General features: G+C 37.4%; 2 protein-coding genes across 2 annotated transcripts in view; both read right to left on the bottom strand.

Annotated features, from left to right (window-relative positions):
- Window positions 1-4,320: 4,320 nt before the first annotated feature.
- On the bottom strand, window positions 4,321-15,567 carry LOC115918977. The gene is made up of 9 exons (XM_030996145.1): window positions 15,551-15,567; window positions 15,280-15,428; window positions 14,146-14,297; window positions 12,208-12,352; window positions 10,871-10,959; window positions 9,350-9,524; window positions 8,539-8,655; window positions 7,193-7,314; window positions 4,321-6,394 (listed from the first exon to the last, which is right to left on the bottom strand). Exons 1-9 carry the CDS (start codon window positions 15,565-15,567, stop codon window positions 4,565-4,567), a joined length of 2,796 nt encoding a protein of 931 aa, XP_030852005.1. The 3' UTR covers window positions 4,321-4,564.
- Window positions 15,568-15,865: 298 nt separating this feature from the next.
- LOC115928672 (cell adhesion molecule-related/down-regulated by oncogenes-like) overlaps window positions 15,866-24,004 on the bottom strand; it is a 34,517-nt gene continuing 26,378 nt past the window's right edge. Inside the window, exons 3-5 of the mRNA XM_030996360.1 lie at window positions 18,180-18,419; window positions 17,571-17,810; window positions 15,866-16,008 (exon numbers count right to left, since the gene is read on the bottom strand). Of these exons, the coding sequence (XP_030852220.1) occupies window positions 15,881-16,008; window positions 17,571-17,810; window positions 18,180-18,419 (608 nt within the window). The 3' untranslated portion in view covers window positions 15,866-15,880. The remainder of the gene's footprint in view (window positions 16,009-17,570; window positions 17,811-18,179; window positions 18,420-24,004) is intronic.

The raw sequence follows: 24,004 nt of genomic DNA, 5'->3' as shown, positions 1-24,004 counted from the left end.
GAATTTCTCAAATTTTTCTTCATTTTCCGAAAGAGCATCAAAAATAATGTCCAAATGTCAAAAACCAATTGAATATGTTGAGTATTGGCTGAGATATGACCATCTGAATAAATATCTTTCCTATAGGAACTAAGTGCTATTTGCTCTAGCTCGTAATGGTTAGGAGGCAGAGCAAATAACACTGAGTTCTTATGGGACATCTATTTATTCAGATGGTCATATCTCGGCCAATACTTAATATATTCAATTGGTTTTCGACATTTGGACATTATTTTGTATGCTCTTTCCGAAAATGAAGAAAAAAAAATGAGAAATTCTAAAAACAGATTTTTTGATGACGTCACACTTCACCACTCTATATGACCCTGGTTTCAATAAATTTCTGTCTCTTTCAATAAACATTTTTTCAACAACAACAACAACAAAAAGAGAACATTTTCCAATCCATTAATATATAAATCTTTGCAAACATCCTCAAAATTTTTCACTTTTGGCACAAAATTTCTAACTATCATGCATTCACCCAAGTTAATATGAATTGACAACACCAAGGATTATAAAGTACAGTCTAACCTGCTTTAGTGACCACCTGTATAGAAAGACCACATATTTTGTTTCCCTTGAAAATGGTTGCTTATTGAAACATGTACTAAAGGAACCTGTACATAAAAACCGCCTGCCCACAAAGACCAATTTTCTTGTCTCCCTTGGATGGTCTATATAGACAGGTTTCACTGTATAATGAAGATGAAACTATAATGATAATCCTGTGCGAAGCTCTAATTGTAACATTTCAAAGAAACATACAACCCCTGTGATCTTTCTAGACAACAAACGAAGTGTGAACCTGCATCTCAACATAGAAATAAATGGAAATGCAAGTCATGGGATTTCTGGGCCCTGTCTTCCAAAGAGTTGCGATTGACTCAAATCAATCCACACTTGAATTTACTTGCAACTCCTATCTCTTTAGTACACAGTTGAGATCAATTTGAAGTTGCGTTTGGTTTGAATCAATCCCAACTTGAAATTACTTGCAACTCCTATCTCTTTAGTACACAGTTGAGATCAATTTGAAGTTGCGTTTGGTTTGAATCAATCCCAACTTGAATTTACTTGCAACTCCTATCTCTTTAGTACACAGTTGAGATCAATTTGAAGTTGCGTTTGGTTTGAATCAATCCCAACTTGAAATTACTTGCAACTCCTATCTCTTTAGTACACAGTTGAGATCAATTTGAAGTTGCGTTTGATTTAAATCAATCACAATAGCTATAAGGATGAAATACACTGAACAAAACGATTTTACATTGATCTTGTACGTGCAGAGCTAACTAAAAAATACAGCCTGTGTGTTATTTCTGGAAAAAGAAAAAAATTATGGACCTGATATTCAAGAATAAAGTATACTTAATTTAACATAAAAAAGTTTTTTAAACATACATTTGAAGTTTTTTAAGTATGTAGACCTGTGTCTTCATTTTTGGCAAGGTATATTTTTTGTATAAATATAATATAAAAGAACAAGACAACAGCCTCTTGTGGTGTTTGTCAAATAAAATTATATGTTAAGGGGCAAGGTGTATTTCAGTAAAACAAAAACATTAAAAATATATATATATTACAAGTCTCCCTTCGAGTTGTACATGTATAAATTCATTAACATGATGAGTTTGATGAACATATGGTACAGAATTAACAATACTTGCATTGCATAAAATTTCCAATGCAGGAAACTATGAGATGTAATGAGAAATCACAAAAATTGTAATTAGTGCACCAAAACCAAACTGTTTTGCATCACATACAAAATAACATAATCACAGAAACACAAAACGATTTTCAAAACACCTTGTAAAATACCCTTACACTTAATATAACAATAAATGTATACAATTTTTGTATAAAAATGGATAGATTTTGGTCACTGTGTTCAATCGTACACTTTATAATACTAGTACATCCTGATATGAACATTATATATAAACTCTGTTGTAAATTGATGAATAATTGAAATGTAGTTGAATGATGCTGGAGCTATGTATTCAAGGTAATACAAACGAAGAGTAAAATAATTGTCTTCTTTAGTTTCTATCAACATGCACAGGTACGAGCAACAATGATTGTTGCTAAAAAGATATTTGTGCAAGAATCCGCCTATTCCTCTTTAAAAAAAAAATCCCCCCAAAATGCCATCTCTTAAAAAAAAAAAAAAGTTCAGATTTTCCTTTAATTTCATCTGATAGTCGAGTAAACCCAAATTCTGCCCCAAGGACTACTTCATTCTAGAACAACAACACTCTCAAGAAATTCTACAATTTTTAAAGCAACCTTTTTGTTTTGTTTTTCGTCCCCCCCCCCCAAAGATTATGTAAACTGTGGGTGGGCAATGAATGACTTACATTATAAAATTGAAAGTATTCTTCACTATGGAATGTAATTATAATCGATTATTCATTTTACAACTTTGAAATAAATTGATATTATAATAAATCCATATTTTATTGGCCATTTGAAAACTATAACGTTTTCAACCATACTCTCAAATTCAATAACAAAAACAGCTATGAAAGTAACTTCACGAAAGCTCCTTGTGTATTTTTACATAGTTTCAGTAACCTGAAATTGCTTTTGAAAATCTAACCAATAAATATATATATGTATTTGTATATATAATGTCAATGATCATCTGAAAGTATTCATCTCAAAGTAAAGAAAATGTTTATAAATATCTAAGAAAGGCAAGTGCTTCGTCAGTACTGAACATGAAAGAAAGAAGGAAGGCATACAAGGGTAGGATTTAGTTCATAACGATATATCATATCAATTAAAATATACAGAACACCAATATATTCCATAATAATACTAAACTGTACATACATGACATTTGATTTGAGCATGATAATGCATCGTGTAAAGATAATATCAAAATTAGAAGGAGAAAAGTACTACCACTATTACCACTGCCATTTTGACATTTTCATACATGTAACCCGATATGGCATTGAGTACTGTACATCATCAGCACAAATAACTTTCTGAAAAGTAACCTAAAAAGGATTGAAGTCAAGAGTAGTTTTGTTACCCTATTCAGAGAACCCCATCTAAAATCTCTGATTTTTAGACCATTTAATATAGATTTTACATCTTGGATGGTAATTTAAATGCTTTCTAGGATTGATTTCTTGTTAGACTTTTTCTATTTCTTTTTATCATGTTCCCTGGGATTTCAAAATTGACCCCATCCCCCCCAGAAAAGAGAACAAACAAATAAAACTTCCCTAATCTCACGAGTGTTAATGAGCAGGGGTCAAGGGGTACATGTCCCCCCCTCCCCCTGCTTTAAAGGGAGAACTTCACAACATTTGTCCCTCTCCCCCCTTTTTTTTGGGGGGGGGGGATTTTTTACTCAACAATGCATTGATATGTATGCCTACTTTAACACCCCATTTAAGTAGTCCTTACATGGAGAGGGAGCCAGCCCCCTACTAGAACATTCCACTCCCTAATTTGGTGTTCCCTATATTTGAGAACCTGTTGACAGCCTTGATTAATCCATAAACAAAATAAAACAAGGAAATAATTTAAACATTAGTTTTTTTTTGCACCATGTCCTGTATTCTACAATAACGGACATGTATGAACCAGTATATGTTTATGCAAATCCATAATGTCTTGGGACACACATATTGTAACACCTACGGATTATACATACTATACATGTAGCTATTACAGTAGATTACATAATGATCACAAGTTTCAGACAAATACACAAACATTTCCAACAATGTCAAACTTCTTAAAATAGATCAAGAACTAAACAGGGGAATCTTAAAAGGCATTGAACAAGAGATGGCGCTAGACCTGATCATGAGTATAAACTTGGAATATACTTCTACTTCTACTTCTACGACGATACTCAGCAGGATCCATAAGTCAGGATGTAGTGCTGAGGAATAAACTATCTAGTTCTTGGTCTAGATGCTTGGTGGAAACGCTCCCTTGAAGCCCTCCAGTGAAGTAGCGTCAAGGGTGATCTTTGAAAGTGCATTCCACGTAGTTACTGTCCGAGGGAAAAATGAGTTCTGGTAGAGCTGGGTGCGGGATGGGATAGCCAGCAACTTCTTTGAGTGATACTGTCGTGTGTTGCTGGCAATCATGGGTGCTGTGTAATGGTGTCCATTGATGGCTACTGTGTTGTTTTGGATCTTGTACATGAGGTGGAGGCTTGCAGCATTTCTTCTCCTCTCCAGGCTCTCCCATTTCAGATGGGAGATTATATATATATATATTACAATTTCTCCTCAATCAAGTTCTTTGCCTCCATGGGTCATCACAGTCATCACCATCCTTGAGATATGTAACTGTTGTAGGCATCCTTGAGAACAGAATGTATCCATCAAAATTTTTTCTTGCTCAGTTCACTTCTTTGGTGACTTAGTAAAAGTGACTGCTGTATTTCGTCCCTATTTTCACGAAGTGACGGTAGTGAATGAAAATCGCATACAATTTGAATGCAGATTTTCCTCACTACCGTCACTTCGTGAAAACAGGAACGATTTGTTCAATTGATGCGTACATATCCATTGTTATTTAGCTCTATTGGGAATGAAGGATCAGTCCTACAGGGGAAGTTTGTCATGTCCTTGCTGACATAGCCTCCATTATTAACACAAGGTAATGATCTATGTCTGTTAGGACCAACCTGCGAAGGTGCAGAGCCATCACAGACCTGAAGTCCTTCATTGCTGTTGCTCAGGGTAGGACTCTCTCGTACCCTTTCTAACTTGGTATTTGGGATTTCTTCCTGTGGCTGGTACCCTGATGAATTCACCTGCCTGTGATCATCACGCAAAGGTTCCTGTTCTCCATCAGTAGGTTCATTGTTCACATCAGCTGCAGGTAAGGACTGAGGCAACATGGTGTCCATGCCAGAAGGGCCACTATCTATCTGTGAAGCCTGTCTTTGAGCAGGAGTGTCTGCAGGGATGTAAGCACTTTGTACAGGAACAGGCATCTGAGTGATGGGCACATATGCACTGGCATTTCTTGAGAGAGTTGGCAGGACTGTGCCAACATGGGCAGGACTCTGCAAGGGTTGTTCAGAGGCTTGGCGGGTGTCCTCAAGAGGTAGAGACGTCTGGACTTGCTGGAGTTGCTCACACGTGACGTAACCAGAGTTGCCTTTTGGTCTGGTGCTGGGCGAGTTTGAGGTAGGTGGGCAGTCAACGTACCCATTGCTTTGAGGTGTTCTTGGGCTACTCTTGACTGGACTGGCGATGGGAGTATCAATGACCGCTGATGTTGGAAGACTGCTGTTGCTTAATGGAGTACTGGGCATATGGGAAAAGTATGTGTTATCCATGTATTCACCAGAAGGGTCAGGATTTCTTCTTGTGTTTGTGTGGATGATGACAGCATGTTCTGGGGAGGATTGTGAAGAAGAGGGGTTACTGTCAATACTCGCATCATCTTGTGGGCTAGAAGGCCTTCCCATAAATATGTCAGTGTTATCCACATAGCCAGAGTTCCAGGGGGGCTGCGAGCCGTTATGAGAATTTGGGACCCTAGGTGCTGCCTGGGGTACATAATGGTTTGGACTCTCTTCAATCGTGGCTAGGTTTACAGACTGTAATCTCAACGGTGGGGAACTTGGCATGGCCGCTGCAATCACGTACGGATCACAGTAGGGTCCAGAGGACCTATCTTGGCCAGCAGGGTCAGTACGATCGGAAAGAGAGGAGTAGTAGGCACAATTCGGAGTGGCTGGGGTTGAAGGCTGGCTTGACTCGTCATCCGCATCGTCAGCTCGAAGTAGGTGATCGTCATATCCAACATTGGAGCATTGTTGACTCCCATCAGCTACATATCCTGAGTCATTCGATGGCTCAATAGACCTCACTGGAACCTGCCCGAACATTGAATAGTAAGGATTTGGATGAGACGTGTCCCGGAAGCAACTGAGCTGGTTGTAAGAGCTGCTTCCTCCCACCGACGTCCCCTCATCCGTGGAGGAATAGTGTCCTCCCGGGGGCGAAAACGAGTCCAAATCTGTTTCCACAGCATCCTGCGCCATCTGAAGATGAGGCCGGGAGGGGGTGAGTTCAGACAGCAGGGAATACGGACTTGAGTCGATGCTACCGCCTAAGTTCCGCATCTCGCGCATCTTGAGAAGTGGAACTTTTTCCACCTTCCCCCTTTCCAAGGAAGATGTGTCTGTCTCCACCCCAGAGGTGCTGGTACTGGATGTTCTGTAACCTTTGTCTTCTGACTGAGAGTCTGCTGACTCTCTGGAAAGGCTGATGAGCAGTTGTCTCTGCTTCTCCTTCGTGACTGATGGGAGCTCATCAAACACCTCACGCTCGATATTGGTCGGCTTCACGTTGCCCACATTCTATAGGAAAAGAAGATGAAAAGTAAAGTTGCATGAGCGTGCCTTTCATCATTTCAAATGGCACGGTGCACATGCCACTCCATGAACGGAGGGATACCATGCGTGTTACCAAAATGTCCTGTAAAGGGGTACTTTTCACGCATCAAACTCTGGCTCGTAGTACACAAAAATCGGGCCCGTATTGACTGTACACACCGGACTTAAGGGGGTGTTTTCAAAAGGAGGGAACATGCATATATGCGTACCCTAAATAACACTGAGTGGGGGGGGGCCGGGGCACAAACTGGCCTAATCAAGGCTCATTCAGATATGACCCTGTGAAATACCTCAAAAAACTGCTGTGGTTTATTCATGTGTAAATGAATTGCAATTGCACGCAACAAAGGTCCTGCATGAATTTGCTGAGTTAGAACTGAGTTAGAACTGTGTTACAAAATACAGAAATGTGACGTGTATGTCACTCTATGTCATCACCAAAAAAAGGCTTCGGTTTTGCATCGTCATATCTGAGTATTAAAGGCCTATAATATCGGTTGCAACCATTGTAGCTCTGAAAACAGTTATTGAATGTGGTGTTTCTGAAAACAAGGACAATTAATTGTCAGTGATTACAGCATGTTTCTGAAGCATTTTGCTTCCTCCATCTTTCAAACATCACAGAAAACAAGGGCATACCAAAATAAATTTTCAAAAAACATTTTATGACGTTTCAACATACAATGTACAAGCTATTAAAGCTATATGATTCTTGTATAGCGAAACGATGAGTGTAGGAAGTCTGAACGAGAGGTTACTTACGTCACGGTAGACAGGCTTTGGTAAGTCCTTTGAGTTGTTCTCAAGTCTCTGGTACGCAAAGGCAAGAAGGGCTAAGATTAGCAGGACGACCAGCGGAACGCACACTCCAGCAATAATCAAAACTATGGGAAATAATAATGACAAGAATTTATGAATTAAAGGGTACAGAAATTCTACATGGACTGACAAAGTTTAAGACAATGACAACGACAAAGACAAGCACACTGACAATGAAACTGACAATGACTAATGTCACTGACAATGAGAGTCACAATGAAAATGACAATGACAATGGGGATGACAATGTAATGACAAAGACAAACACAAACACAATGATAATGACAAAGACTATGACTCAACAATGTCAATGACAATGGCAATGACATTGGCAAAGGTCATAGATAGGAAAATAAAAATATCTAACAAATTTATTGTTGATAGACGTGGAACAATATAACTGCATCAAACAAGTTTCATTTTAAGTTCATTCAAGCTACCAGTACTAAAGATCAAAGCGTGTACTATATCGCACGCGACAGTGACATTGAAAAAGGTCAGATTTCTTGGAATGCAAACTCATGAATAGATAGGAACATCAAAATATCTTACAAATTTATTGCTGATAGACGTGTAACAGTATGCCTGCTTCCAACGAGTTTCATTTTAAATTCATTTTTGCCACCAGAACCAAAGAGATATTACAAACTAAAGATCAAATTGCACACAAAATAATAATTTGGGTACAGCAAGAATGTAAAAATAGATTGTCAAAACACTTTTAACCTGGCAATCTATGGGCTGACAGATATAGAGTTATGAAGAAAATAAAGAATACTAGAAAGCCCCTTTACCAAGGCTTGGGTCCGATGCTGGCCCTATTCTTTGTGAACATTGCGTTGACTTTAAGTCTATCTCTTTTAATGTAGCTTTTCTGCTAATTGAGAGTGTTTTTCATTTGTAATATCTCTTTACAGAAGTAATATTTGAAGTTCATATTTTGAATATAGTAAAGCGACATGGAACTCCTAGCATACAGACCAAAATATGTGTTGGTGATCGGTACACTTTAAAGGGATAGTCCACCCTGATATTAACTTGGTTTCAATAAAAGCAAAAAAAAATAAGAGAAACAAATTTGTGAACATTTGAGCAATATCCAAATAAAGATAGGAAAATTACCAAATTGTGTTTGTTCAAACACACTTTAAAAATTCATAACTTTCTCATTTTTACTTGGCATTTGCTCAAATTTCCATTGACCTGTTTCTCTCATGTTTCCGCTTCTATTAAAGCAATCCTAAATGATTAGGGTGGACTTTCCCTTTAAGTTGTACACATACTCTTACCTGAAATTCCTTCTTTGCTCACCACCATAGCAACGACTTTTAGGGTTACAGCTTTAGATCTTCCAGCTGAGTTTACTGCCAACAGAGTGATCGTATAGTTCTCATACCTGGCAAGACCTGAATATAGGCAAACATTCCAGAATGGTAACTTGTTAAGCAAGATGCAAGGCGTGATATCAATTCAATCCCATTCTTTGATACAAAAATAGATCCTTTATAACATAATTCTTTCCCCAATAGTCTTATGTGATGTACTTATTATATTTTAGGTCTATTTCTTTGCAAATCTGTCATTTTAAGAGTAATATGGTACCGATACTTTTCGTTTCTAGTGCCCCTAGATATTCATTATTATTATCATATTATTTTGGCATGAATAGTATTGTATTACATGGAATAATCCACTTCTCAATTCAAAACTGCGCATGTGCAGCAATTAATAGAGATATAAAGATGGAAGAACTTAATTTAATTTAATTTACTTTTAATTAAAGAACTTTACATAACTATCTTGATCTAAGGAGACACGAACGAACGAATAGAGATATATATCAATCATATGAACTTCGTGAAATTTTACTGCACTGGCGGAGAAAATCTGTACTTCATCCATCCACATACTTTGTTATAGTGAACACCAAAGCATGCACAACTAATATGATCACAATGGTGAAAGATGAGACGCTCCATTCAACTCGGCTGCGCCTCGTTGAATATAGCGTCTCTTATCTTTCACCCCGTGATCTTGTACCATTGCACTCATGACCATTCACTATTTGTATAACAGTCACTGAAGCAGGTTTCACTGTACCTTGTATTGTGTGGTTGAAAGTGTCCAGATCCAGACTGTAATCATTACGACCCTCAAGATCATAGATGATCGTAGTGTTGCCCTCTGTCCCGTCGTCGATGGTTTTTCGGTCTCGTCTCACTTCTAACTCGAAGCGACTAACTCCCTGGAATGGTTTACTGTCAGTTTTAATCAGCTGTGAATAAAATCAGCGAGAGAGTAAAGATTGAAGAACGCATGAAAGACACAGGGGTGTATTCAACTTTAAAATGGTCAGACACAGTCACACTTGTCTAATGAACTCCTTCAAGGAAACGTACAAGTTAGAGTGGCCTCCATGTGGCCCTTCTCAGCAGATTCTATAACACATGCTTCTTCCTTGAAAGAGAGAGTGGGAGAGTGGGAGAGAGAGAGATAGAAAGAGAGGGATAGGGAGAGAGAAAGTAGAGAGGAGAGAGAGAGAGAGAAAGGGAGAGAGAAAGTAGAGAGAGGAGAGAGAAAGTAGAGAGAGGAGAGAGAAAATAGAGAGAGGAGAGAGAAAGAGAGGGAGAGAGAGAGGGGGAGAGAGAGGGGGAGAGAGAGTCAGGAGAGAGACAGAGAGAGAGAGACAGACAGAGATGGAGAAAAAATGTAGACGACTACAGTAGTCATGTAGCCTTTTACATAAAGACGACCACAGCATTCATGAAATTTCTTCCTACCTGGGTAGAGAGTGTTAAATGTAGTTTCATGCCTTGCTAAAGGACACAAGTGCCACACGAGGGCTCAATCAAATCTACAACCTTTGCATTCCCAGTCCAAAGTTTAAACCACTCAACTATTAATAAAGACATTTTGGAAGAGTATCAGAAAAGAGAAGTCCACGGTAAAGGATGATTCCAGAAATGCTCTCATATTTAAAATAGGAATAGAAATAGTAAACAATTTGGAATAAAGTAATCTTTCCCCTCTCTCTCCCCCTCTCTATCAAACCGACGGAACAGTCAACAAAGAAGAGTCAACAACAACGATATATGAGACAGGCTCTTCAATGGACACTTACAAATTTAGTTATTTCCCCAGGAAACTTAAGGGAGGACTGGGACGAGCTACCTCAGATCATCGTCGAACTGCCTTCTTTGGAGCAGTTCAAGGTGGCTCTTGAAACAATTTAGTTCCCTTTTTAGGAACTGTACCACATAGAGCTGTATATAACAACTCTATGCTTTACCCTCATCTAGATGCTGAACAGGCGTTGATGAGTATTACTATAGAAGTAGAAGTAGAAAGTCTGATATGCCACATGTTTCTTGGAGACAAATGTACTCATAGCTGTGTCCTCTGTTTTTCATTTGTTGAGACTTTCGGCACAATTTATTCAATTTGTGGAAACTTTGATGATCACAATTGTTCCCATTTACTACATAATCAACTAAACTCTTTAGAACAGCTTCAAGAAAATTTGTTCTACAATATACATAGCAAGACCAGTACTCAGAATTATTATTTTGTACTTATTGCAACAATAAAAATAAAACAACAACAACAGATCTCGGATCTTACCTTCCATGTTAGTATAATATCTCTCTCATCCTCTCTCTCTTCACTTTGAATAGTGGTGTAGTCTGTTCCCTCAAAGCCTACATTGGGCACTAGCAATCAATGCAGAGATGGAGAATAAGGATCAACATTTTGAAATACAGCTCTGATAGAAAAATCTGCACCTTCTCCTATGACTACATGATCTACTACTTCATCCACACGATGCTGCAGTCAAAAGCCAACTGGATATGACCCCCCCCCCCTCCCCCCCCCCCCCCCCACCTGAAAAAAGAGAAAAAAGTGGAGGAAGGGAGGGGCATTTTCTTCATATTTCTCCTTTCTGATTCATTTGAGGGGCAACCATCACATCACCCCCTTAGGCTACACCTACAAGGTTATATACTAACTTGAACTTCAGATAACTTCAGGCTTCTGGTAAAGCCTTGCTTAACACTGCATGGTACACTACCTAACAAACAAGTCAATGCAAAGCGTAGCACCCTCTCGCCAGGTACATATGGCCTATATACGACATAAGTTACCTCCATTAGACTATACTGTTACATTACTAGTCAAGGAAGTTATTAATACCTGGGGATTGGATGTACAAAAAGTTTACAACTTTATAGAATGACCCATGAGAAGATCTGAAAATAAACTTTATTGTAATTGGTATGATGATTTTAAAAAAGAATGTGAATAAAATCAGGGATTTGCAGTAGAAGATTAAAGCATGTGAGAAGGTGACAAAATTAAAGAACACTGAAAAAATGGAAATGCATGCAAACCACATTTTTGTATATTTAATGAGCTATGACCTTTGACCAAAATCGAACTTTGGCTGTATTTTGATACCATGTACCTTCATACCAAATTTCATCAAAATCTGTCAAACATTACTAAAGTGATCGAACGGAAACCAGATTCATTACGAACGGACGGAAGGTCGGCGGCGTTACTAAATTCCCTCCCACTTTGTCGACGAGGGGAAAATAAAACATGCCAGAAAAATAAAAACCATGTAGGCCTATAAAAGTTTGTAAATAAACAGCATGCCTACACAGGCCTATATACCATAAACATAATTCCATGTACCTATTTGTACGTTATAGGGTATAGGAATTTGATGCACACTCTACATTAATACTGTTAATTCATTTATTATTATATTTCATTTTCAGTGTTTTGTTTTTTAGATGGTTTACCCGCATAGGGCGCGACTCTCCTAGTCAAATGAACATATCGGTAGTGTTTTGCCCTGAACCCGGTTCCGGCATTCAGAACATAGGGGATCTGATTGCATCACATCGCCTCCTCCGCCGACCTTTATCAAAATAAGAGAGATAACAAAAACTAACCTGTTGGTAGAGTTCTACGGCACACTTCCTTAGATGACAGCCCCCAGTCAGACGAACTTTTACGAGCTGTCATTTGAAAACAGTATTCTGTATTGGCATTTTCCAGAATTAAAGCATGCTGCCTGTCATACTTTATAATAACCGGCTGTAGGAGAAATCATATCATATTTGGGTTAAACCACTTTTACACATGCTAGTATGATATCCAATTTTCAATTTTATTGATTTAATTAAGCCAGTCATTACAAATAACATACAGTATACATGCATCATGTTATCCTGAAGAATTGAGGAATGCAAGTAAATCAGACTTAAAGGTAATACAAAGTTTTGGTATGGGGTCATGAATTTGGTTCAAATGAACATATTGGACGCAGTCCTACAATATTCAGTGATCGTTGTCGCCATTGAAATCGAGTCTAAAGTGATGAAATTGTAAATAATAAACTCTTTAGGTTGTATAGCTTCCTCTCAAGACTGATATTACTGTTAAACAATGTTTCTTGACTACAATCGACCGATTTGCTATGCCCGTTTGGAAATTATATCAGAACTGCATAATCTGAGATTTTCATGGTCGCAGCTACCATGGAATGGCCTTAGGTGCTATTTAAAATATTTGAAATTTACCGGGAGATTCAGTAAATTTTTGATTAATTTCTCAAAAGCAGAAGTGTTTTAGGGGCTTATAATACATCCACAGGGGCATCCAAATATATCAGCATTTTAAAGAATTACTATCTATCCAATTTTCAAAATTTCCCAAAACTTTGCATTATACCTTTAAGAAGGATAACATAACAAATCACTTCTTTATCTAACTTTATCCTTAAGAATTGAGACAGGTACCGGTAAGTGAATTGGCCGTCTTGAATAATAACACAATTGAAGCGCTGGATTCTTGTGTTCAGCGCATATATCTGCTCCTAAAGTCTTAGTAGGAACGGTCTAGACAGCGCTCATAAAAGATGGCATCATATACCGTACATTGTAGGTAAAAACTATTCAAGTTTCTTTTAGCTAGGTTCCAGTCCCGTTAAGGGATACCAGAAAAAATACTGCAAATTTTCTTGTCTAAAGGCCCACTGCACTACTTGTAGCTACTTGCGCCCTCTGAACGGCTTCCTCTGTCAATTCATTTAAGAGATTGTTTAAACAAAGTTGTAATTTGTGAATGGCTCAGCCGTACATACACTACGTGCATGTTCTGTAATATTTACATGACTTATTCACATAATTGCGACTTAATTAATATTTTCCTATTGACATTACTGTTTACTAGGTTAATGATTATATTTATTTTGCAAACGAGTATTATTTTTGTAAATGTTCTGTATAAATGTTATAAACGATGTAAATATGTTCATTCAGGGCCCCATGGAAGACCACTACTTGTTGGTGAATGGGCTACCCTGTCAAAATATTAGAAATAAATAAATAAATAAATACAACAAACAATGCCTAATTGGTGACCATTGGTCCCCCATGATCCTCTTTTTCTTATGTTAACTGAGAGCTGAGTTGATGAGATAACCACCTGTCCAGTGACCTTGCAGGGCGGTCTAATCCCTCCTGTAAAACTATGGCAGATAAGCTTTAAAGCTTTTCTTTCTAGCCTAACTCCGAGCACGGTCCGATATACACATTTCTGTGTACGGTGCATGTAACTTTTAGCAAGACTGGGCAAATTTCTTATCATATTGATGATTCCAAATCCTCACAAATACCGGCACTTATGTGCTACATGATCAACCTTTACCAACCACTCCCACAGTTTCTTTCACAATGCCATTGCATGACCAGAACTCAACTTTATTAAAACAAAATGACTTTAATTATCCTAATTTTGTTGTTGCAACATTGCTTTTTATCTCATCCTCCTGTGTCACGGTGACTAGTATATAATTCTTGATAACATAGAAATAATTTCTAACTCACCGTTAGCTCCTCCCCTGTGGAGCGATCTTGATATGTCAACTTGTACTTAAAATGCTGAATGTATAGGTTACAGCCAGAGAGCGTCCATCGGATATCCATTGTATGGGAGGATACAGGAACAACACTTGTGATGTTAGGCGCAGGGGCAGTAACTACCAGACAAAAGGGAAAAACAAAATATTTATGATATCCCATTCCTGTATTCGCAGTTATTTTCACAGGGGGTTTATTTTTGTTGCGAACCACTCATTGATCGTGTATCTAAGAGCATGCAGGCGAAAAGATTTCAAGCAAGGACTGAGATCACGAAAGCATCTCGCATGAGCCATCTATCCACTAAAGCACGAGCCTTCACCTGGACATGCCACATAGTTTGAGACCACACTGATTGTATTATTATTATTATTATTAATATTATTATTAGGCATTTAGCTACGCTATTTGTAGTACACTATATCACAGCGCTTACAATAATATGCAATATAACAATATAACCACAAATCTTAACATAACGTTAAACAAACAAAAAAATAATAGCGAATCAAGTAGAAAATAAGTAGGTTTTTAAGGAGTTTCTTAAAAACATCCACTGATGAAGCAGCTTTTATACTGGAGGAAAGTTTATTGCAATCCTTAGCTGCTGCAACAGTGAATATGCGATCTCCTGCCTTACTACGAGCCACATGAAAAGGCAACCAAAATGGGTCTGCATTGGAGCAATTGTAATGGCTAATGCTAATGCCGAAGTAATAATAATGGAGCGACAGGAGTGGCAATGTGCCAGACTTGTACCCTATACAAGACTCCACTATTATTATTATCAATAAGTCTGTTTTCATCAGCTCGAGTTTACCAAATAAACCACTATTTTCAGACTCTGGATATTATCCCGAAGCTCGAAATTGCGTCTTCATCAGAGCGATACGCTCAACACAAACTAGCTCGGACAGGCACAAATTAGCCTGCTATTTCCCCAATAGCAGGATATTTTGGAAACAAGACCAAGATTTCTCGGGATATTTTCTCGACCAAATATCGATTGCGATAGTTAAAATAGCGGGTTATTTGGCAAACTCGAGCTGATAAAGACAGGCCTATCATAACCCTTTACACCGAGGGTGCGTTCTCACTTACAATGATCGAGAGGGCTGTACTCCGGAACATCAACACTGAGTGTCCCTAGTGCATTGGTGATGTTGAGTCTGAATGTTGACGCATCCTTTCCTTCGAAGTGACATCCATACTCACGATAACCTGGGCACTCGGTCCAGGATTTTTGAAGTCTAGAACAAAACAAAAAGAACAAATAGAAAAAGAATTGTAGGATCATCAATTAGTGATCTGTCAGTTTATGACAGGTTCAGTGACCCAATCAGAGTTCTTCTTCAAGTGTCTCTCCAAGTACTTTCGGTCTTTAGCCATCCGTTTCAGCATTTCATACCCCGTTGCTCCACATTCCGCAATTAAATCATCTAGAAAGCCTTTACGAGGTCTTCCCCTCAACTTCTTTTCATGTAGATGGCCTTCTAGTACTATGCCACAGCATAGGATTGACAAAAAAAAAATCACCTACACAAGACTAGGCCCTATCTTTTATTGTGTATTACCTATATTATTTTATTGGATTCACCAAATATCAAAATTAGCATGCATGAGAAGTAAGAACTGAAATAATTGGCTAAGAATTTATACAGACATAGATCTTCTAGTTATATTGTACATCTCTGACTTGTGCTTACCCGTACTCTTTGTATTCATAGGTGACATCAGTTGGTAAATGAGTATCAGAAATGTCCTTCCATTCACAAGTGAAGTCCACAGTATTGCATCCAAAACAGTCAACTTCTGGTGCTTGTGGAAATACTGCATAGAAGAAACAGAAATATGAACTAGAGATGAGCACTTGGACAGGTACAGGTGGGCTGGAAAAGTCAGAAAATGACATTATATATGATATCCACTGACATGCGCCATGTCCAAAATCATTTAAAATGATGTCAACATGCACACCTTACGGATAAAGTTTATCCTATTTGAAGAACTTAGCGCTTAAAACAATTACTCTCCCCGACGTAGGTGTCTATATTGATGCACAGGCAAATAAAGTTTATACAATTTGAAGAACTTAGAACTTAAAACAATCTCTCAAACACATGCTCATGTGTCCATATTGAGGCACATGTTTGCGTACTTCTACATGTATGTATTGATGCCTACCTAAAAACTATTTTTCAAACACATGCAAAATTAATCCTTATAGCCATTGAAAGCATTTAATCGTTGGCACGCCTATTGTTTCTCGCATGCACATACTGGCAAATTTTGATGCAATCATTTCAAATGTTTCAAAGTACTTCAAAACACAGATATAGTAAGTTGCACGTGAAGTACATGTCGCTACCAAATAAGCCAACAAGATGTACTTGGACAAGCATGGTATTCCAACAAAAGAGCAACTTACAGAACAACAGACAGCATAACTCTGGACTATCACCAAAGGACAACTTATATGGACAATCTCCAACTCATGACAATAACATTATATTGGACATTTTATAACCATACAGCTAGGCTACAGCTAGCTTACCCCTAGCAATAACCATCCAACTCAAATCAATAGATAGTACAAGTACCAAGGTGAATTATTCGTAATTGTTCCATTATTGTGCTGGTGACGGTTGTTCAAGTTGTAACTTTTTGAAAAGGGTAACTATCTGAGGTGAGTGTTTGTCCCAGGGTTTGTTGTCAGGACAAACCATTTCCCTGGTGAGTTACTGCCCAAGAGGGAGCTGTATAATAATAATAATAATCTTTTAAAGTCCAGTCCAAATTTTATTAAGTTAAACCGAAAATGGAAATTCTTTTTGCCCAATTGATCGTGAGCCCGGCAGCCACTGAGCACCGCCAGATCGACGTTGCTCTATCCCCTATTGTTCAACGCTTCAACATTATTGTATATTATTGTCTGGGAGTGTCATGGCTGAGTGGTTTAAGGCCCTTGACTGGAGATTCAAAGGTCGAGGGTTCGAATCCTGACACGGCACTAATATTTTTTGCCAAGATATTAACCTGCACTTGCTACTCCCCATCCAGATGTTACATGGGTACCCGGTAGGATGCGACCGCCATTGTTGGTCAAATAGTTTTTGAGCGTCAAGTAACGCCTGGCTTGAATGCTCTCCAGGGAGTTGAGATTGTGCACACAGTGTGTGCAAGCAAGCACTGAATCCAATGACGGGGGTAATAGTATATCTGTAAAGCGCTTAGAGATATTGTATTAAGCCCTATGTAAGCGGAATATTATCATAATTATTATTATTATATTTCATAAAAGCACTGTTTTTATTATTATCATTATTATGATTATAGTGCAAGGCAACAAGTGCCTCTTGAGGATATCCCTTGACATTATATCGTGTACTCACATCCTATTGAGACATTGAAGACCTTGATGGTAGCACCTTGTGGAGACATGCAGGAGTACACCCCACTATCATCAAGCATCACATTGGGTATCATCAGCTGCGATGTGCCATTATCAAGGTCAGTGATAACCCAGTCTGATGTAACCATCTTGTTGCTATGGTGCCATGTTACATCGGAGGCAGTGGTGGGATACGTTGTGCAGTTCAGTCTCAATGTCTCACCTGCTTCTAGGACATCTTCTGTTGAAACCAGAAGAAAACAAAATCAAGAAATCTTGAGCAAGGAGTTTCAGTTCCTGACTTAAGGTCAGTTATTTTTAAACAATACTTGCAGGATATCAGGTAATTCTTTCATCATTTCAGAAATCTAATTTGCTTCTCTCTTTCAACTCATAGAAATAAGTAATTTTCTTATCTTTACAACATGATTGGTCTATGTATCTTCTTTTCAAATGCATGACTATATTATTTTCTAAAAATTTGAAGAAAGGGAAGACACTAGTGTCCAGTGTATAGTGGAAAAGATGATATATTTAGCACTCCCTCAGAACTCTCTCAGTGTCCTGAATGGGTTCCTAGGCCGGGTGAAAATCTTTCTTAAATTCTTACCATGATGAAAATGTATGATCCTGGATTGCACCAGAGCTGTTCCATTGTAGCATGTTATGTTGCTGCCGTGATAAGTATGGTCCAGGTCTTCCAGGACTAGTCTAGAAGCGTTGGACACCTGGTTACCGTCCAGTAACCAGACGACTTCATGGTCTTGTTCTCCACCCGGGCCTTCCACAAAGCAGTCCAGGACTAGCACCTCACCAGTTTTGATAATCGCTATACCATCTTCTTCAGCACCTATCAAGGGAAAGATTACAATTATTGATAATTTTTTGGTAAAGAGGTTAAAGGTAAAGACCAGTATTGAAAACGCCCCAATTTCAAAAAATGAAATGGAAGCTCTCATTACCAATCATGTGAAAGAATATGTTTTGACTAATACATGATGATAAAAAATTTGCCGGGAAACTGCCTACTAATTCATATATTTGGTAAATTTGTTTCTCTCATGGTCTGTGAGAGATATAGGGTAGTCCCATATACATCTTTCTGTGTATAGTGCTTGTAACTATAATAAGAATGGGCCAAATTTCTTATCATTTTGATGATTCCAGAACCTTGCAGATGCTAGATGCTAGATGATCAACCTTTTTTGATCGATTCCACAACGTTTCTTTCACAATGCAATCGCATGACCATAACTGGTCTTTACCTTTAACAAGACTAAGTTAAGGTTTCCTTCAAAGTAGGCAGAACTAACTTTGGATGCTTATCAATAGAAAGACAGGACTTTCATTTTAAATTCTTGTTCAATCAGTAGGTTATATCTTCTTGAGGAGACATGAACATGTCTCCTGTCATCTCCCTCTGCTGCCATCTTTTGTTGGAAACATGAAAGTTACATATGAAAATAATAATTTCAGTCACCAAATTAGACTTCGTTTTGAAGGAAAATTACAAATTTCGAGTAACTTTATTATATAATCATACTTAAAGGGCAATCCAACCCTTGTAAAAGTTGATTTGTATGAAAGCAGAAAAATAAAAGAAACAGAATGGCAAAATGAATCGGACCAATATAGTAAAGAAGTTAAATTATGAGAATTTGAGAGTTTGAATTAAGTTACAACTTAAAAAGGAACATGCTTTTTTTTGGTTAAAGAAGAAAATGATACAAATTATATCCCAGTCTATGTGTCTTGTCTTCAAATACTTTCATTAATGTATATATTCAAATCTTTTTCTTGTTTATATCGTCTTCTCTGTTTATGTCATTCCCATGCTATATATCAATATTAATTTTTAATTTTTATATGTTTGTTTACCTTTGTATATTTTTAATGAAGTATTGAATAAACTGAACTGAAGTGAAGTGAACTGGAGTAGAAGGAAAAGGAGGAAGAGAAGGAGGAGTAGAAGGGGGTGTGGAGAAATGTTGGTATTGTTACCATCCATAATAGTAGTGGCATTTATAAAGAAATTAATATTCATCTGACTGCACAAAGACTAGGATCCCTGGGGAAATATAATTTTTTAATAACAATAGAGGTGTCGTGGTCTAGCGGATATGTCATTGGAGTGTGGATCACATTGTTTACATCAATTTGAGTCCTGTGTCTTTGGCAAGACACTAATCTGCATTTACCACTCCCCACCCAAGTGTTAAATGGATACCTGTAGGAAAGAATTCCTTGAATGCTGTATAAGTACCGGAAACTGTAGCCTAGCAGAGCCGGGGTAATATTGGAGTGCTTTGAGCATCTTGCGTGGTGGATATATGCGTTATTAAAATATCCAATATTATTAAAATTATTAATTTGATGTTGTTTCAAATGATTACCCTCAAATTTGTTGGAAATCATTGATGGCACATCATACTATATCTATCCCATATAGGAAATGCGTACTGTGCCAAAGCTTAAACACATCTTTGCATCTCCACTTCTTCAGTCAATAAATTGACCATGAACTTTGATATGGAATAATGGATTTTGAAAAACAAGACGAAACTGTCAAAAACAATTTGGTCATTGTGACAGAGTCGCATCCCGCACAAGTCCCTACATTAATTCAGTCAAATTTGGCCATACATTTTCCCAAACCCTAGCCACATACTTTCAGAGAGGAAATGAGAGGCACGATGGGTTTATCTATTCACGGAAACAACGCAGCAACTGAAGCCTTATTGGACAGCTCTGACGATTGTTGGATGCATTAATTACCAAGCAAGGCCATTCAACTTGTCACTTATTTTCCAGATTATACAAGAATAATTAGACAGTAGCAAGCAGAGATTACTGAATGGTCTTGATTGTCCCCCGCCTTGTTGTGCAGCGGACCACAGCTCAAGGTTGGATCCTTTCATTAGGCCCGTCTTCATCAGCTCGAGTTTGCCAAATAACCTTACTTTTTTAACTATCCCAATCACAAAATATCTAGCTAATTTGCGTTTTCATCAGCCCGCAGTTGCAATTAGCAGGATATATTTGGTCAAGAAATATCCCAAGAAATCTTGGTCTTTTTTCCAAAATATCCCGATATTTGGGAAATATAGCGGGCTAATTTGTGCCTGTCCGCGCTAGTTTGTGATAAGTGTATCGGTCTGGTGAAGCCACAATTTCGAGCTTCGGAATAATATCCCGAGTCTGAAAACAGCACGTTATTTGGCAAACTCAAGCTGATGAAGTAAGGCCTATTTACAAGGAACTACTGGTGGATTCTTGGAGATCATTCTCTGCCTTTTCATACAGGAGATTAGCCTTATTTTAGGAATAGGAGGACAATTAAGTTTCAAAAGCAGCCACAATTTGCCAGGATCAAACTACTGTTGAATTGAAGACTTATTTCATCCAATTCCTTCCATTCAATCTTGTAAACTTTGGTGAAAACATAGATGAGATAATTCTTGATTCTTTCTAGTTAAATGAACACAGAGGTGGAATTCTCAGCAATTTCTGACAATTAGAGGGAAATAGTAGTATAGTACTCCCTGCTCAGTTTGTCAATGAATAGACAAAGAATATGTTTAGATAATCATTGTTCTAAAACATCATCTTTACAGCAGGTGAAGGCCAAGTCCCCCCCCCCCCCCGAAAAAAATTAAAAATTAAAAATAAAAAAAAAAAAATCTGCTGAGAGCCAAAAGGGCATTTAATATGAATAGAAATGTACATAGAGTTTAAAAGCAACTGTCCATATCAACAGACAATGTTGAAATGCGAAAAACAAATAAAACAAAACAAACAATATATGTGACAATGGCAGATAAAAAGGGATCAAACAATCAACCTTCTACTTTTGAGCAACTCCAAATATTTGTACATATTTAGGTTTTATAGGTGGTAAGGCGCCCCCTCAATTTTCACAGTTTTCGAACTGGCACTGCCTGTGTGGCATACTCGCAAAGGTGCAAAACGATTGTTCCAGGAAACCTATATTTGCACAGTTGGAAGTATATTGTGTTGATCAACTTTCAGTCCGGCAATTCTGTTTATTTGTTTAAAGAAGAACAGAAACAAGATAGAGATCTAATATTCACCAGTATATACTAATTCAAACAAAAATGAATTGTGTGAAAAATTCACATTACATGGTCACACTCAGATATGGTCACAGGATATGGTGATTGAACATGAACTGAAAGAGGAAATGAAGTAATACTATAGTTAACAAACAAATGGGTTAGAAAGGTATATCAAAGAAGTGTATGAAACTGAAATAAGAAATACAAGAACAAATATCAAAGATCAAATATTCCTTAGCATCAGGTAAAGAAGTTCAATGCCACGATCTCTCTTATGACGTGTTAAACAAAGTCATTAAAGAGTAATGTTTTCTTTATCATAATTCATTGGTGAACTGTTATCATTATATGTTTTGCAGATGATACCAATAGATGAGTGTATTGACGTTATGTGTACTCAAACAAAATGAGGTATCAGTTTTGACATCATCACAAACAAACAGATTCTGTTGATACTAGTTCATAATTGTATAAACTACCATCAAATATACTGTTCCTCTGTTGAAACAAGGTTATTATTAGACTTTTATCGTTCAGCCATTCTTGATATGTCTGCTCCTCAGTCCCTGCCTAGTCTGCAAATAAAGGTTCTGATTTGACACTGTACCACAATTCCTTGAGCAGAGCCTAGATCTGCCAGTTTCTGGCTGTGTCAAACAATCTTGGTTAGACTCGGCTCATCTTAAATTGCATACCAGTGTCAAAACAAAGTCTATGATTGGAGACTATATACAGAAGATACTATACCACAGAGCTACAAACTTATGTCACAATAAGTTATAAAGACTAGCATTCCACACCAACCAACATGACTGTCATAAAAAAAAATATTTAATCAAATATATGACCCCACCGACATTTTATGAATACATAAAATCTTGTTCTTCAAAATACAGAGGGTACAAATATTACAAAGGCATTGCCTCTGCCAGTAGAGCATGGGAATTCCCCAAATTTCTACCCTGCCCCACCAACCCCTTAACTTACAAAGATATATTACTCCCTACTGTGTTACAAAGGATGAGTAGCAAGAGAGAGCATGCTTCGGAACAAAAGGTTGAACCATGGTCCATCGAACCGATTTCATTCTCATACAACTAAGCTGCAAAAAATTCAAAAGAGGGCCGCAAGAATAATATTGAACAAGACATATGACACACCGTCGGCTGATTTGTTCACAAGTCTTAAATGGATGACACTAGACAAGCGGTTTGAGTTAAGTCGTGTTATGATGATATATAAATGCGTTCATAACTTAGCACCTTCTTACCTTCAGGTAGGCTTAATCAATCCTAATGATGTACATGAGCATCATACAAGGCAAATAGACAGTGGATGTTTACGTGTGCCTAGATTTCACACTGATTGTTATAAGTGTAGCCCAATTGTTTCTTCCATATTTGAATGGAATAAGCTAGATAATTCATTGAGAACGGCTTCCTCTGTCAATTCATTTAAGAGATTGTTTAAACAAAGTTGCAATTTGTGAATGGCTCAGCCGTATATACACTATGTGCATGTTCTGTAATATTTACATGACTTATTCACATAATTGCGACTTAATTAATATTTTCCTATTGACATTACTGTTTACTAGGTTTATGATATATGTTTATTTTGCAAACGAGTATTATTTTTGTAACTGTTCTGTATAAATGTTATAAACGATGTAAATATGTTCATTCAGGGCCCCATGGAAGACCACTACTTGCTGGTGAATGGGCTACCCTGTCAAAAGATCAGAGAAATAAAAAATGGTTTAACGATGCGTTATTTACAGATCTGTATACTTGAGTATTTTAAAATTTAGAATTTGTAGAATTTTATAGACTCTTTGACCCCCCCTCTCTCGGGGTATGAGAGTACAAACAAACATAAAAGTATAAATAGTGGTACATGACTTGTGAATATAATTCTTATACATTATACATATACACAATGATGCAAAGATACAAAAGATAATAAATATCTTTTGGCTATACACTTTATTATGAGCCTAACTATTTCTGTTTTGGGGCAACATTTGTTTTGGGGCTATTCTGAGTCTCCAAAAAGTGCTCAACACCCAACTTCTTGGGTGGAATAGACAATGTTCATAGTTTAATCAAATGTAATACATACTACATGTTATAAATTATTTCATTCACTAGTTACAAATACAATGTAGTTGTATTTCAAAAGTCAGAATATGAATTGCATAAATTATGTGTTGTTAGGTAAGACAAGCCATAATGTTAACAAAGATGTGTGCATTATTTAATCTGATTACAGTATAAAAATTGCCTATTAACCGCCCAGCGGACAGAAGATGATAAAGTTGTGATTTGATTCTAGAGTTTTTTTATTCATGAGTGATTCC

This window comes from Strongylocentrotus purpuratus, unplaced genomic scaffold (assembly GCF_000002235.5).
Source record: "Strongylocentrotus purpuratus isolate Spur 01 unplaced genomic scaffold, Spur_5.0 spur5_contig_855, whole genome shotgun sequence".
In the NCBI taxonomy this organism is placed as follows: Eukaryota; Metazoa; Echinodermata; class Echinoidea; order Camarodonta; family Strongylocentrotidae; genus Strongylocentrotus; species Strongylocentrotus purpuratus.
Note: the sequence above shows the minus strand (reverse complement) of the source record. Positions and strands in the feature narration are given on the sequence as shown.

What these genes read in the sequence shown, in the direction of transcription:
- LOC115918977 (XM_030996145.1), bottom strand. An exon ending in GTACAGCCCTCTCGATCATT is followed by an intron (nt 14,298 to 15,279) that starts GTAAGTGAGAAC and finishes TTTGTCTGGTAG; the next exon opens with TTACTGCCCCTGCGCCTAAC. An exon ending in GAGCAAAGAAGGAATTTCAG is followed by an intron (nt 7,315 to 8,538) that starts GTAAGAGTATGT and finishes TATTTCCCATAG; the next exon opens with TTTTGATTATTGCTGGAGTG.